Raw genomic sequence first — 15,000 nt, forward strand, 5'->3', positions numbered from 1 at the left:
ATGTAACATGAGAGTTAAATAGCCATAAAAAATAAAATATCTATCTGTTTTATTAGTCTCCTACATGTCTACTACCTTTCTTGTCTCACATTTTATTACATGTACTCTTTTTTCCTCTTACTTTTTCCTCAACTATTTCTTTTTTGTTCTTTCTTCATTTGTCACCATATATGTTATATAAAGTTTATAATCTGTGGTTTTCATATAAATTAAAACTAATGCTCTTCCTATATTGTTGTTATGCATGTTTTATTAAAATATGTTAGTAAAATATATTTATAAGCATTTATACAAAAACCTGCGAGGTTTTATGAACCCTTTTTAAGATAGTTTCCTTTACCTAACTAGGAAAACAGTTATCTATGAAAAATAAGCACAGTGGAATTACTGCTACCTACAGATATTAAGTCTTCTCATTAACAGTCAACACTGCTATTTCATTTAATTTTCATTCATGCCTTGTTTTTATATGAATACTTAATGGTTAATGGATACAAAGCAAAATAAATATGCTAGACACCAAAGGTCGTATAGCCCTATAGAAAGGTGTAACTGTGAAAAGGGTAAAGGGGGGTGGGTTAATTGATGATTAAATATGCTACACGTCAAAAGTTGTTTTGCAATTCAGGATAGTATGGCACTGAAAGGGGCAAAGAGGGGTGAGGGTAGAGTAAATGGGTTCAGTAGGGATTCACAAGGATGATTAGTTCAAATTTGTCAAAGGGAAAAGTGTGAGGTTCTACAAGGTTGTCCATGGAGTACGGTAGGGATCAGGAAAAGAAGGGGGGTTTAAGGGCACTTAGACGAGAGAGTAGTTTCAGGAAAAATGTCAGGAGGGAGAGAACCTAGGGAAGGGGATGTTGTGATAAAGTGGAGTCGCATGTGTATCTAAGAGGAAGCAGAAGGGATAACAGGGAAGGGAATGGAGATGATGCAGATGAAGCGGGGCGGGGGTAATGGGATGTGTTGGGAGGGATTAGGAGGAAGGGGTGTAGAAGGATCATGTGTAGGAGGAGGAGGATGTCAGCAGTTACTTTGAGTGTAGATGGAATGGGAACAGAGAGATTGGAGGATGAATGAAGTGTAGTCATACTCTCTTGAGTCATGATTTGATAGTTTTGAACATCCTCAAACGTTTCTGAATTGGAGTTGTTTTGGAAAGTTAGAGAAACAAAGGTTATTTATGAGGGAGAGAGGGAAATGATGTTTGAGGGATTAAGGATGAGGCCGATGTTGGAGAAGATGGGGTGGAACTTATAGCTTTTCTTATGCAATGAGTCCAGCGAGGAGGAAGGGTAGCTACCTAGGAATCAGAGATTGGAATCTGTATTTTCATTGAATTTTGGCAGTAATTGGGGTGTCTGGATTTTGATTGGCAAAAGACTGGGAGAGAGAGGGGGTAAAAGTGGAATAAGAAAGAAATACTGGGGGGGGGGGATGTCAAAACAGCAAAAGACAGCATTGGAGTAAAGTAAGAGGAAAACCATGTCTGCATGTTTCCTGTTTGAATTGATACCTCAAACATAAACTTATAGGTAAGGCAGCCCCTATTGAGTACAGTATGGAAGCCACCACAATTGTCATAAGATCATCATTGTGCATAGCAGTTTGATTGATATTAACCAAGCTGTGGAGCGGCAGTGTTTGGAAGGGTGGCCTTGACACCAACAATTCTTATATGATTAATTCTGGATCAATCTTAACAATATTGGTGGAGGACTTACACCTACAGGGGGAATGGTGTAGCATTGTACTGATACTTCATTATAGTCAACAAGGCAGGAGAGATGGAAACAGTTCTGATACAATTATTGAGGGAGGGATGAGGCCGAGTATGGAAGGGTTGATAATACTTTAGCTTAGCATTCTGATGTAGCTGTAACAAGGGGGCAGGGGATAAAGGGAAAGCCTCGATGCCCCTAATAAAGGTACAAAATCTTTTTAATGGCCATGGTAAGCCTGGAGTATGTTGAGCAAACAGTCCACCCTTCAGGGTCCCCACTGATCTCACACCTTAAGAAGTGTATAGTAGAAGGGATTGGAGAAGAGGAAAGAGGAAGAATTATTGAGTGGAAGGCTGAGGCCCAAGATAGAGGTGATCCCCACCATTGGGGTTCAGTCTCTCTCTCCTAAGCCTCCCCATGACAACATACTTAGAATGCTTATTATTGTCATCAGTGATAAATTTCATTTGAAATAAGGAGCAAAAATAAGCTAATGTTTTCATTACAGAGTGAACGGGCCTTAGGTCACTAGTAGGAATCTTGCTAAAAATTGCACAAAATCCCCAAATAGATAATATAATCAATAGTTTATCTGTCAAATCAGCTGTAAACATGCCATATAACATTAGCATATCCCATGATAATTATAGTATTTTATTATCATTGAGTCATATCAAAGGAATATTAAAAGTTGATAATGCAGTTAAACAAATTATATTTTGCTTACAAAAATCCAGTGTAAAATTCACATAAAAAATTGCTAGCATCTTCTCCATTCCATCTAAAATGATAAAAAGCAAGACTAATTTTCTCTGCTATATTACACCATTTTTCTTATTCATCATCGAGCATATCAAGAAGATCATCTGCATTATGCAATTCTTTCTCCTCACTCTTTTCCTCTGCCGCAGGTGGATCCCCACTCTCACTTTCCTTTTCCTTATTTTCCTGATTATCAATGTTTTGCGTACTTCCATTTTTGGGTGTGTTATCTACTTTCCCATCTTCCTTGTCTCCCTCTGCATCTGTGGCTGTTTCTGTTTCCATGTCCTCTGTTGAATTATCTGCTGTCTCCCCTTTACTCTGTTCCTTTGGAGTTTCCTTTTCTTTATTCTGCTTCTCGGGAGATTCTTTGCTATTCTGTGTGCTGGTATTACCACCTACTATTCCACTACCTTTAAAGAGAAGTAACAGAAAATTAGGAGAGTTAATCACATTCTCAACTAAATAATAGCAATTTCACATCCTCTTTCACAAAAGTACAAAATTATTCTTTCTCAAGAAAGCTAAACTAAAGGAATAAATAGAACACAATTATCTTCGCTACCAATATAAGAATAAAACAAAACAAAAACACAACTATCATTTCAAACCAATAAAGCAAATGATGGAACTTCAAGCTTGCACTTTCAACCTTTTTTTCAAAATGAACTAGTCTAGGCCTACTCTCATTTCCAATTAAAGACAAAATATAATCCATCTCATCTATTGTTCTAGACATGTCTCAAAAATTACTTTATAGTTACTGAGAGCCCTGATCTAAATAATTTCCTGGATAAATATGTAAAAGGCTATCTTATCTCTATTAAAAGAACTATGACAGAAAATACAAGATGAAGATTCTTATCTACCCCGTATATCATCAAAGGAAGAATGAGCATCTTCCTCCTGCTGCTGCAATCTTTCCTCTTCTTCTTGTTGCTGCCTCAGCTTGGCCGCTCGTCTCTCAGCTGCCAAGCGCCTGTTACGCTCAACACGCTCTCTCTGCTCCTCTGTTAGTGTCTGTTGAATGAGGTTTTGTGTGTAATCATTCACTTTTCAAAAGTCTATATATCTATATATCAAGATATATTATGGATCATATGACTCAAATATTTGAAATATGTAAAAACAGATAGTAAAGTCATTAATAATACATGAATGAATTACTAATAAGTCAATTTCAATAAACAATGCTCAATGTTTTCATTTGGATGCAGCTAGTCAGTTCTTTGTCCACTTTTGTTTCTCATTACACAGGGTCTGCACATATATGTAAGCATTATTAGTTACCCCTTTATAACATATTTGTACTAAACATTATCATTTTACTAGAGATTCAAAATTATTTCTAGCCCTACCTTCCAGTCATAGAGTTATTTCATATTATTCCATTGTCTCTACATCTACATATTTCTATATAAAACAAAATCATGCAATTTATTTTTTTTTACATATTTACTTTATTTATTACTTCAATAGCACAAAAGGATTTTCTATGACTATCCTTCAACAAAGAAAAAGAAAGAAAAAATTGAGTTTAATAAACACAAATTAAAGAATGAAGCATATAGTAAATACTATAAAAACAAAGAATAAAAGCGTGCTAGATGCATAAGCACTCATGGTCAGGAAAGACAAACACTGAATGCAATGGTAATTGTAGGGTTCTCATAAGTCTTATTCATGAATATCATCTATAATCTAATAAACCAACAAACAGCAAGAGGGAGGAGAGGTATAGGGGGAGGGATGTAAGTTATTCAGTTATTCATCCTTGCATATTAAATCTACTTTAGCACGTCTTTAGCACATTTTCTAAGATATAGGTGACCTCTAAAGGGAATTTTATCCTCAAAATAAAGGTTAGAAGAGTTTAAAGTGATACTATTGATGTCATGAAAACTGTAACAAGTAACCTATCATAAAACCACTTACTTTTCATCCCATAATGTACAAAAACAATGGAAAAAACAGTAGTTACTTTATTTTTGACTATGAATATCCAATCATTTAATAAAAAGAAAATCTTTATTCTAATAATGATAAACAATTAAGAAATTCCTTTTGTATTCAAAGGCTTTATGTCACAAATAACATTGCCATGAAAAAAGAAAAAACATTTGCTTTTATGAATCTTCTTCAAGATAAAAAATAAAGAATAGAACAATTCACATCATACCATAACCAAAACTCCCATGAATACTTACAGAAGAACTCTCTGCTGGTGCTGAAGGAAGAGAGGTGAAAGCAGGTGCAGTAGTTGGCTGAGATGCTGGAAATCCATTCTGACCCAAGAGCTCATCAAAAATGTCAACAGGGGGCTCTTCGATCACAGGTTCCTCATCATGAATCCCTCTCCGCACATTGTCCTCATCAGGGTTAGCACCATTTAATTCACTTTCGGTGAACATATCCAGTCTCAGCTTCTTGATTAGGACCTGGAAAGGAAGAGAATTAATTACTCTTCTTTATTCAACTCTTAAAATCAGGATAACGAGACCATCTGGTCATGGTGATGTGAACATGCTGTCATGAGAAAATTTGCCTGTGGGCTGGGGGATACAAACTTGCTATCATGACCGTCTCGGCTGAAGGCTGGGATGATGGGAAAGACTTGCTGCAAGTGCACAAACCTCTTGAGGGGTTGATTAGACTCATTTGGCATTTAGGAAGGGGCTTTTCTAATATTTCCATTGACAAACGAGTGTGCAATGAACTGTCCACGAGCTATGACTGGAAGAGCACCAGCTTCTGAGAGGATGATATTCCCCTGATCCTATTCCTGGCTGCTACAATTGGTGGTACAAGTTGTATAACAGAAAACTGAATATTACAAGACAATAATAAAAATGACACAAATAAGAAAATGGTACTTATGGATGATATGGAATCTGTGGAACAAAAACAGTCTATTACCATCTGGATAAAGCAAATCATATGATAAATATGGATATTGGAAAATAACAAACAAGCTAAGATCAGTTATGCAGAAAAACAGAAAATAATATTGCAAAGGGGAGGTATAGAGTATTTTCATCACATACAAGTGTTTGTGTGCACCTGGCCTAAAAGCCACCTGCCCAGGAAGCTTAATGCCCATACTTTGAGCCATGTGATGGTAGTAAAGCATCCAAATCTAATGTTTGTGAATATCTAAATGAGAAAAAGAAAGAAAGTAGAGAAACTCTTTCTACTAGTCCTTTTCTTTCCTTTTTTGATAATCTTATAAGCATTTTTATCAAGATGTTAGGTGAAACTGTTTATAGTCTTGATCAAATCTTTCTTTCTCCATCCTCTTCCTAATCATTACAATTATCTATTATAAGTGTAGACTTTTTAGTGATATTTTCTTTACATGCAATTACCTGTTTGTTCAAAATTTCCATGACACATAAACTCTACAATGGTTTCTATCAAGCTATTAGGTTGTCCTATGAACCTTGTCACTCTTTCCATATCTGAGAGTTAATGGACCACTATTTTTTTTTGAGAAGATACAAAATGGCAGAAAATACTGCCAATACTGCCAATGAATAAAGAGGAAGAGACAGAGAGGGCAAGGAAGAGGAAGAGACAGAGAGGGCAAGGAAGAGGAAGAGACAGAGAGGGCAAGGAAGAGGAAGAGACAGAGAGGGCAAGGAAGAGGAAGAGACAGAGAGGGCAAGGAAGAGGAAGAGACAGAGAGGGTAAGGAAGAGGAAGAGAGAGAGAGAGGGCAAGGAAGAGGAAGAGAGAGAGAGAGCAAGGAAGAGGAAGAGAGAGAGGGCAAGGAAGAAGAAGAGACAGAGAGAGGGGGGAGGGGGAAGAAGAGAGAGAGGGGAAGGAAGAGAGGGAGGGAAAGGGAGAGCAAGAGAGGGAGGGAGAGGAAGAGAAGGAGGGAGAGGAAGAGAGAGAGGGAGAGGAAGAGAGGGAGGGAGAGGAAGAGAGGGAGGGAGAGGAAGAGAGGGAGGGAGAGGAAGAGAGGGAGGAAGAGGAAGAAAGGGAGAGGGAGAGGAAGAAGAAAGGAAAAAAATATGAAATATCTTACCTGAACTGGCTTTTTGAAGCCCTGCTTCTCAATCTGTTCCAAGACATCATTAAAGGGCAATTTGGGGAAGAGGCGATGAGCCCAGTGTTCCAGTCGTTTGAGGAGGACATCCAAATCCTCCTTCTCATGCCCCTTGCCCTTCCACTTCACGTCCTTGAAGGACTTCTGCAGGACTGGGATACCACGAGGACCTCCCAGGCTGGGAAGAAAGTTTTAGAGTCAGAGTCGGCTGGTTGTTTTAAGCAGATGTAAGGATTTCTATCTTCCTTTAAGGTCGGGATATGATCTAATACATTGACAACAATATTTCCCCCATGCCATTGAACTCAGTCCTGTAAAAAATTAGAAGAATGTAGGATACATTTACTTATTATTTACAAATTATTGGACTGTCAATCTGGTATCTATCTACTCAGCAGTTTATTTATCTGTCTAATTGCCAGTCTGCCAGTTTGCCTACTTATCAGTCTGTTAATTTGTTTACCTGGTAATCAATCAGCCATTCTACTTAGCTGTCAATTACTCTTTCTATTTGTCTACCTGTCCGTCTAATTATTAGGTTGTCTCTCTGTCTGTTTTCTTGATATTAGTCAATCTGTCTATCTATTAGTCTGTGAATCTATTTGACATTCTAAGTTTGTTCACTTACCAGACTCTCAGTCAGTTTGTCTATACAGCTGTCTGTCTCTCTACGTGTCAGTCTCTTTATACATACATCTGTCTGTTTACTTAGAAGGCTGTCTATTCATTAGTCTTCTTGTCTATTATTGTCCGTGTCAGTCTGTCTATAATGTTGCAAATCATCCTTGCAACAGCATGGCACGGGTGAGAAAAAGATGGCACTCTACTTTTCCCTTTATTCCACTCTATACATCACAGCACCATTACGAGAGTCAATGGCAATGCTGGTCACTAACACTTACAATGTCCGTCTTTCTGATGTTGATAACTAAAACACAACACTCAATGATGCAGTACGGCACTAGGAAGGTGGCATGAGGCTAGCTAGGGTGTGACACTCTTCATGTCTCTTCAGCACAACATCCGTGTATGCGTCTGTCTCCATCCGTCTCCCCTCGATTCCCCATCTTTCGCACCTCTTTTTCCCGCTAAAAAAACATATGCACATAGCTGTACGCAAAGAGCATTTACAGAACTGCCCCCTTCCCTCCAAGTGGACGTCCTCATTCACTTTCAAACTGTAAAAGGCATTTCTGGCACTGAACATAAAAAATATGCTCTTAAAATAAGCAATATCTATTAACCTTCAGAAGTACAAAACTACATCTTATACTAATCACTTTTATAATAAAATCACTATGATGCCATGGTAATCTCTGTTTTCTATAGGGTCTCGAAGTCGGCTGCTGCATCTCGTCCGTCTCGTGCTCTCCAGACTGTCCCTGGCATCGTCCTCCACCTTTGACCTTGGTTGTCTATTCTCCTTGGTGTGTGTATCCAGCGGACCAGGATCATCAGCCTCCTCAGGAACAGCAGCTACGACCTGGCATGAATCTTCAACTCCCTTCCTCCTGGTGCCCTAGGTGTAGTGGCCATCTCGATGATATTCCCATACCCTGTCTCCATGCACCACTCCTGCTCTTGCTCCTGCTCGTTGGCGAATTCAGAAGGATCTCAGTCACACACTCAATGATGGTGTAGGGCCCCTCCCAAGGGCTCTGTAGCTTGGGTGACATACCCTTCTTCTTCTTGGGGTTGTACAGCCACACTAAATCTGCCCATCTTGAACTTGGCTGCATGAGCATCCCTGTTATAACAGCTTCACATGCTCTCTCCTGCAAACTTCAGGTGTCCTCTCACTTGGCGGTGCACTTCCTCAAGGTGTTGTAATTCGACAACATAGTCACTAGTCACTACAGGTAACTCCTCATTTGTTGGCCTCCCAGTCACCAAGTCAAGCAGTAAATGTAGCTCCCATGTAAGGTTTTGAACACTCCTCTGCAGCTAATTTTCCAAATAAGGAGGTACATCAGTCCATACCTCATACTGACTCTCCACCGTTGTTGTTTACAAAAGTTACTCTGACATCACCCACCTGCAAAGACTTCCTCTTAAAATCCACCAGTGCCTTACACTGAGCCAGATAGCCAGATCAAGGAGGCAGGGGACTTCTACGTCTGTTACATACACCAGCAGACGGTGCTCGGTGCCACTAACCCCTATCACCACCTCCATGGGTCCCCTCAGTTGCGCATAGTGCCCTGTGACTCCACAAATCCAATATGATGCATGACAAAGGCCTTGCTTTGCAGTAGCTATGTTGATGACGGTCCTGTCTGCACTGGTATCTATTGTAAGACAACTTGGCTTGCCATTAACTGTATCCTCGACCTGTGCTTTAGCTGCTGTTGGCTGAGCTCTGCAACAAATTAAATGGACGGGGGCCTAACACTCATCAGCTGGCTTGCCCCTTCCTCCAGCTTCCCATCATTTCCCGCATATTACTTCGGGCACTTCTGTGAAAGATGGCCCTGTTCACCGCAACTCCAGCAGCAAGGCTGGCAATGGTACTCTGTAGCCACATTCTCGCTTCATTGTATTTTGGCATTGGTACAGTATTGCTTCCAGTGACTTTTTTGACCACATCTTCAACACTCTTAATCTCGTCCTGCAACTGCTCGAATGTTTCCTCACCTGTGCACGCCTGGCTCTGAAAGCTTACTGGACTCCTAGGTACACCTGCACTCCACCACTGTTGCTGCTCATCCTAAATGACTCGTACTCTAGTGCACGTGCCAACGCCTCCCATAAGTCTGTGGTAGGGGCCTGCTTTACATAAACTTGCAGTGGTTGATCCTGCAAAGCATCTACAAATTGGTCCCTCAGCAGAACAAAGACCATATCTTAATTCGCCCCAGGGTAAGCACAACACACAAGTGACTTTAATTCCTATGCCAGCTGCTGAAGGATTTCTCCTAGTTTCCTCACTCTGGCCCTAAACCTGGCCCAGAATGTTTCAGCTTGGTGCTGGTGTCCATACCTGTGCTCCAATGCTGCCTTGACAGTAGAGTATGATGCCCACTGCGATGGTGTTGATGTCCCAGAATCTCTATAGCTTGCCCCTTGAGACTTGTTACCAACTGCACTGCCATTTCCTGCTCATTCCAGTCTTCTGCCACTGCCAATACCTCAAACTGTGCTAGATAGGGTCCCAGCGGTACTCGACCATCAAAATCTTGCAGGTTCCTTCTTGTCTTGTTAATGGCTGACCATGGGGAAGGTGGTGGGAGCCCACATGGCTGTCTGGCTGCACAAGCATCCAATCCAGCGTCGTCGCTCTGGCTTCAATCATTCCCTCACTCAATGTTGACTTTTCTCATAGCCGATATTTTTTATCTTTTCCAGCTCCCTACATGTCTCTTCCTTCATTTCTTCTTTAGCTTCCTTAATTTCTTCTTTCATCTCTTGTCCTGCTGCTTGGAGTGTGCGAATTTCTTGCTTCACTTCTTCTTTCAGGTTAAACCAACTCCCTTCTACATACTGCATGCTCTGCTCCACACCTGTAAGTCTACACTGAGTGTCATCTATCCAGTGTTTTTGGTCTTTCTGAAACTCACTTCCTCATGGATCTTACACACTTCTTAGCAAATCTCCTTCATCTGCTTCTTCATGATGCGCATCTGGCTTGCAATTATCTGGGCCGTTTGCTCACTGTACTCCTTCCTCAACACATTCATTTCATCTAACACTTTGCAAGTTGTGGCCTCTATCTGCCCACGAACTTCTTCCCTTACCACCGCACTTTCTTCTTTCACAGTTCTAATTTTTCTCTCACTGCTTTCCTTTCTTCTACCTTCTGAATAGCAGCCATGATGTCTGCAAGCGAAAACTGCTCACCTTCGCCCTGGTCTGCCATTTCTCATTACCTTCGCCACCAGTTCACGCACAAGATCACTATTATTCTTCAATAACAAATGTGGATCCCACTCCTGACACTAACTGTTGCAAATTCCTCCTTACAACAGTGTGGCATGGGTGAGAAAAAGATGGTACTTCACTATTTTCCCTTTATTCCACTCTATACATCACAGCGCCACTACGAGAGTCAAAGGCAGTGCTGGTCACTAACTCTTACAATGTCTTTCTGCTGTTGATAACTAAAACACAACACTCATCGATGCAGTACAGCACTAGGAAGGTGGCATGAGGATAGCTAGGGTGTGATACTCTTTATGTGCGCTAAAAAATGCAGTCTCTTCAGCACAACATCTATGCATGCATCCATCTCCATCCATATTCAACCATCTCTCCTCGGTTTCCCCTCCTTTGCACTTCTTTTTCCCGCAAAAAAAAAAGAAAAAGAAACAAACATGCACTTCACGATGCGCAAACAGCATTCACAGCAATCTATATGTGCTATCTTTGTCAGTCTATTTTTGCATATTAGTCAGTCAGTCAGTCAGTCAGTCAGGCAGTCAGTCAAGACAGTCAGTCAGTCAAGTCAGTTAGCCACACAGTCAACCTGCCAGAAAGCCAGCCAGCTAGCTAGCCAATCTGCCTAGGTCTATCGTCTATCTCTTATAGCTAAAAATATAATTAAATAAACTACAGTATGTCATTTTCCAATAATACAAGCTGTTACTCTCTTTAAATATAACAAATTGTAATTATGTAACCAAATTCAACCTAATATGAACATAATGCACACAACTGACCACATACCGATGCACATCCAGTTTCGGCTGTGGGTTTTTTACAACTCTCTTTGGTTTGACGGGTTCTGCTTTCGCCTGTTGACCTGAAAGTTTAATGTAATATTAACACACTGGTAAATAAGCAGCTTTGTGAGATATGTTGATGCATACACCTAGTAATCATCTAACATAAAAAAAATAATTTCTAACAAAAATCTATAACAAGAGCAGATATATAGTAAGAATAACTTTCTGGATCCATTTTCCAGTTGAAAATCAATATGCAAGACTTATGGCCATGTGCTTTGAAGCACAAAAACTATTGCAGTTTTGAAACTAACTGTCCTAAAATTAGGTTAAAGTCTTCCTACAATGATTTGCGTTACACAATTTCTTTAAGCATACAGCCATTATAATATAATACATAAGGAGGGCACACATCAAATGACACATGGCCTTAACCTACAGGTAGCTACTCTATATCACCTCCCTATTTGTGTTAGGAATAGAAGGGGTCCCAATCATTAAAGTAACAGAGAGGCTCAAATTCCCAAACACCAGAGAAGTATTTGGGCACCTAATCTCACTGAGCATGACTTATTGCAGCTAATTTGTACATAAATATGCATACACAGATATAAATTTAGATAGATATACAGACAGATAGATTTTCTTTCAAGGTTTATATCATATCATTGCCTATGTATTGTATCTAAATACCCCTAAACACATATATTTTTACTCAATCCTGAATCTATCAGGAAAAGACCTGGAACTAGTACTAATAACAATGCAAACAACCAAACCATAAAACACGGCAGCTAAAAGTGACACAAACTACACCACTCAGTACCTGGTTCCGGCACTTCGATAGCTTCATCCATTGGGTTGTTTTCTCCTGTGTCGTCATCCTCATCCTCCTCAGCTTCCGATGCCGAGCCCCTTTCGCTCTCAGCTGGACGGATGCCAAACATCTCCTCTATGTCCATCTCCATCGTTTATTTCTTGATTGATCTACTTCTGGCTTGGTTTCTTCACCTATAAATCATTGAAAATAAATATCTAAATTAGATGATAATTTCGCAGAGATATTGAAAGGCTATAATTCCACAGACTTTAATATGAAGTAGTGAGCTTACATTTACTCTACAAAAAATATTTTTTTAAGTCTCTGATTATTATCTCTGCATAGTCCAATTATAATTAGATCTATTTATATTCATCATACACATAAATGAAATAGCACATAAGCTTAGCCATTTCTCAAATATAATCATTTTCCACACATAAAATATTAATGATGAGTTTCTAATACCAAAAATATTATGATACGAAACAGTATCGTCGTTAAACACAAAACCAAATGATGAAAACAATTGAGAATAATACATAAGTAATACAAACACCATATATATCACTCACTAATTTACCTTGTGTGTTTATTTTCACGCTTCTGTTGTAATTTCTACACAGTCAACTAAAGAAAGGAGAAGAAAATAGTGATTTTTTCGTGATTTTGTAGTCCCCGAAGAAGAAATTTTGGCGCGTATTGCGGGTGTTTTGTTGGCGTTCTTGTAAGAGTTCTTTTAGGTATTATCTTTCTTTTAGCTATAAGGATGTCCTTTCATTTTTTTTATAGGATATCTGTATCATAGTTTATCAAATTGTCATTAAACATTCTGATGTCATGATAGATACGCTGAATGCATATTTAGGTAAATATGAACTTTGCTGGAGGGCTAATGATATTTTCATTTATATTTCATCCCGAGTTTTCATACTTTATTACGAGTTTATTTGATAGTTATATTCTACAGTAGGTTTGCCAACTTGATAATATTAATTATATTCTAAATTAGGTTTACCTACTTCTGAATAAGGAAGGATAAAATGCATATGTGACGCAGAAAAACAAAACAAAGAAAAAAATATATAAGGCCCCTACAACCGTCGCAAAGCGTTGGAGTTTCTTGAAAGAAATTATGAAGATTTTTTCCTATAATTTACTTTGATAATATACATTCATGATAATTTCAGAATATTGTATTTAATGGGTCACCTTAAGTATATTAAACTTTATCATCAAACCATAATGGTAAGACATAATGAAAGAAGTAAACTTTTAACTCTACATCGGAAACGGACACTTTATGTAAACAAATCAGTGACAACACTCAAAGCGATAAAATATTTTCTTTACAGTCTCAAGCTCTCAGCTCTAGAAATGAAGGAAGAAGAAGAAGAAGATACATTTTTCCTCTCTCCTATAGGTCTCGTGCTCATCTCTTTATATTCAAAATTGAATGTCATTCTTTTCAGTTAGAATGAAAATCTAATTTTTGGCGAGATCTCTCTAAAGGCTGGGCTCGATGGACATCAAGAGCCAATATTTATGTTGAATAATGATATTCATTCTTGAAAAAATGATTTCATACACAACACAGAGAATTAATCCATTTTGTTATCAGTATTCTGAAGGTAGACTAGTCATTCTCCTATTGTTGAACAGTTACTAGCTTCAATTAAATTTATGCCATTACTTTGATCTCATTTATTGATTGATTTATCAACATTTTATATAACAAGTATATTTCAGTAGATAACCAATTTTCAGACAAACATTTGTTATTACATTACTTTTTGTTTGTGTGTATACATATATTGTTTTGAAGTGTTTTGAAGCTTTTAATTAAATTTCTGTTTGTTGCTTCATATACTTAACTGATAAGTTAAAGTATGTACTGCATATAGATATTTTTATCAGTGACCCTTACCATACACACATACAAACCTACTTTTTCTTTCTTTCTTTTTTCTTTATTTATTTCGTTCTTTTTTCCTTTCTTTCTTTCTCTATTCCTTTCTTTTTCTCTCTATTTACTTTACAGTATGGTACATATCACATGTACACGCACGCCCTCACCCCCCCCCCCCCCGCACACACATGCATTCATACATACATGTGTGTGTGTGTGTGTGTGTGTGTGTGTGTGCATATATAGATAGATAGATGGATAGATGTGTGTGTGTGTATATATATATATATATATATATATATATATATATATATATATATATAGAGAGAGAGAGAGAGAGAGAGAGAGAGAGAGAGAGAGAGAGAGAGAGAGAGATGGATAGATGTGTATATATATATATATATATATATATATATATATATATATATATGCACACACACACCATGCGAATCCTGCGCCTAGAGACAACTAACGTGCGCACAGCTCTGTTTTTTGTTTATTTAATGAGGAACACTTGAGATCAGACGAGAAAAATGAGGTTAGCAGAAGCAGCAGTCAGACTTGAGGCTCTTGAAGCCAAGGTTGGCAACCTGGTGGCAGAATGCCTCAAAATACGTGAAGAGAATGTGAATCTGAAGGAACTGTTTAAAACGTGTGTAGAAACACATATGGAAAATATGCAAAAATCTGAACTGAAAATTAAAGAACTAAAGGAAAAGTTAGAAGAAGTTGAAACCAAAATTGGCAACGGTAGTGAAACCGAAGCAAAAAATCTACAGAAAAAAGTCGAGGAGGTTCTTAAAGTGCAAGAAACTGTCAAACAGATCGAAAGTAATTTGTGAAGCAGCCAAGCGCAGGTGATGGAAGAAGCTAAAAAGATGACAGCTACATATGCTGATGTATCAAAGGTAAAGGAAACCGTAAATAAAATGGGAAAAAAATGAAAAAAGACATCAAGCCCACAAAGGAAGAAATTAAGACACAGCTTGCAAAAACGATAAAGGAGAACGAATTCAAATCCCACCTTGGGCAACATGCAAGAAATATTGATAATTTGGCTGACGGAAACAAGGACAT

At 38.5% G+C, this 15,000-nt stretch overlaps 1 protein-coding gene across 1 annotated transcript; it reads right to left on the minus strand.

Moving 5' to 3' along the window:
* Positions 1-2,422: 2,422 nt before the first annotated feature.
* LOC113813220 (TIMELESS-interacting protein) lies at positions 2,423-12,755 on the minus strand. The gene is made up of 7 exons (XM_027365179.2): positions 12,598-12,755; positions 12,021-12,205; positions 11,196-11,271; positions 6,513-6,711; positions 4,694-4,924; positions 3,356-3,506; positions 2,423-2,899 (listed from the first exon to the last, which is right to left on the minus strand). Exons 2-7 carry the CDS (start codon positions 12,160-12,162, stop codon positions 2,559-2,561), a joined length of 1,140 nt encoding a protein of 379 aa, XP_027220980.2. The 5' UTR covers positions 12,163-12,205; positions 12,598-12,755; the 3' UTR covers positions 2,423-2,558.
* Positions 12,756-15,000: the final 2,245 nt, after the last annotated feature.

Source organism: Penaeus vannamei, chromosome 29, assembly GCF_042767895.1.
Source record: "Penaeus vannamei isolate JL-2024 chromosome 29, ASM4276789v1, whole genome shotgun sequence".
Classification (NCBI taxonomy): domain Eukaryota; kingdom Metazoa; phylum Arthropoda; class Malacostraca; order Decapoda; family Penaeidae; genus Penaeus; species Penaeus vannamei.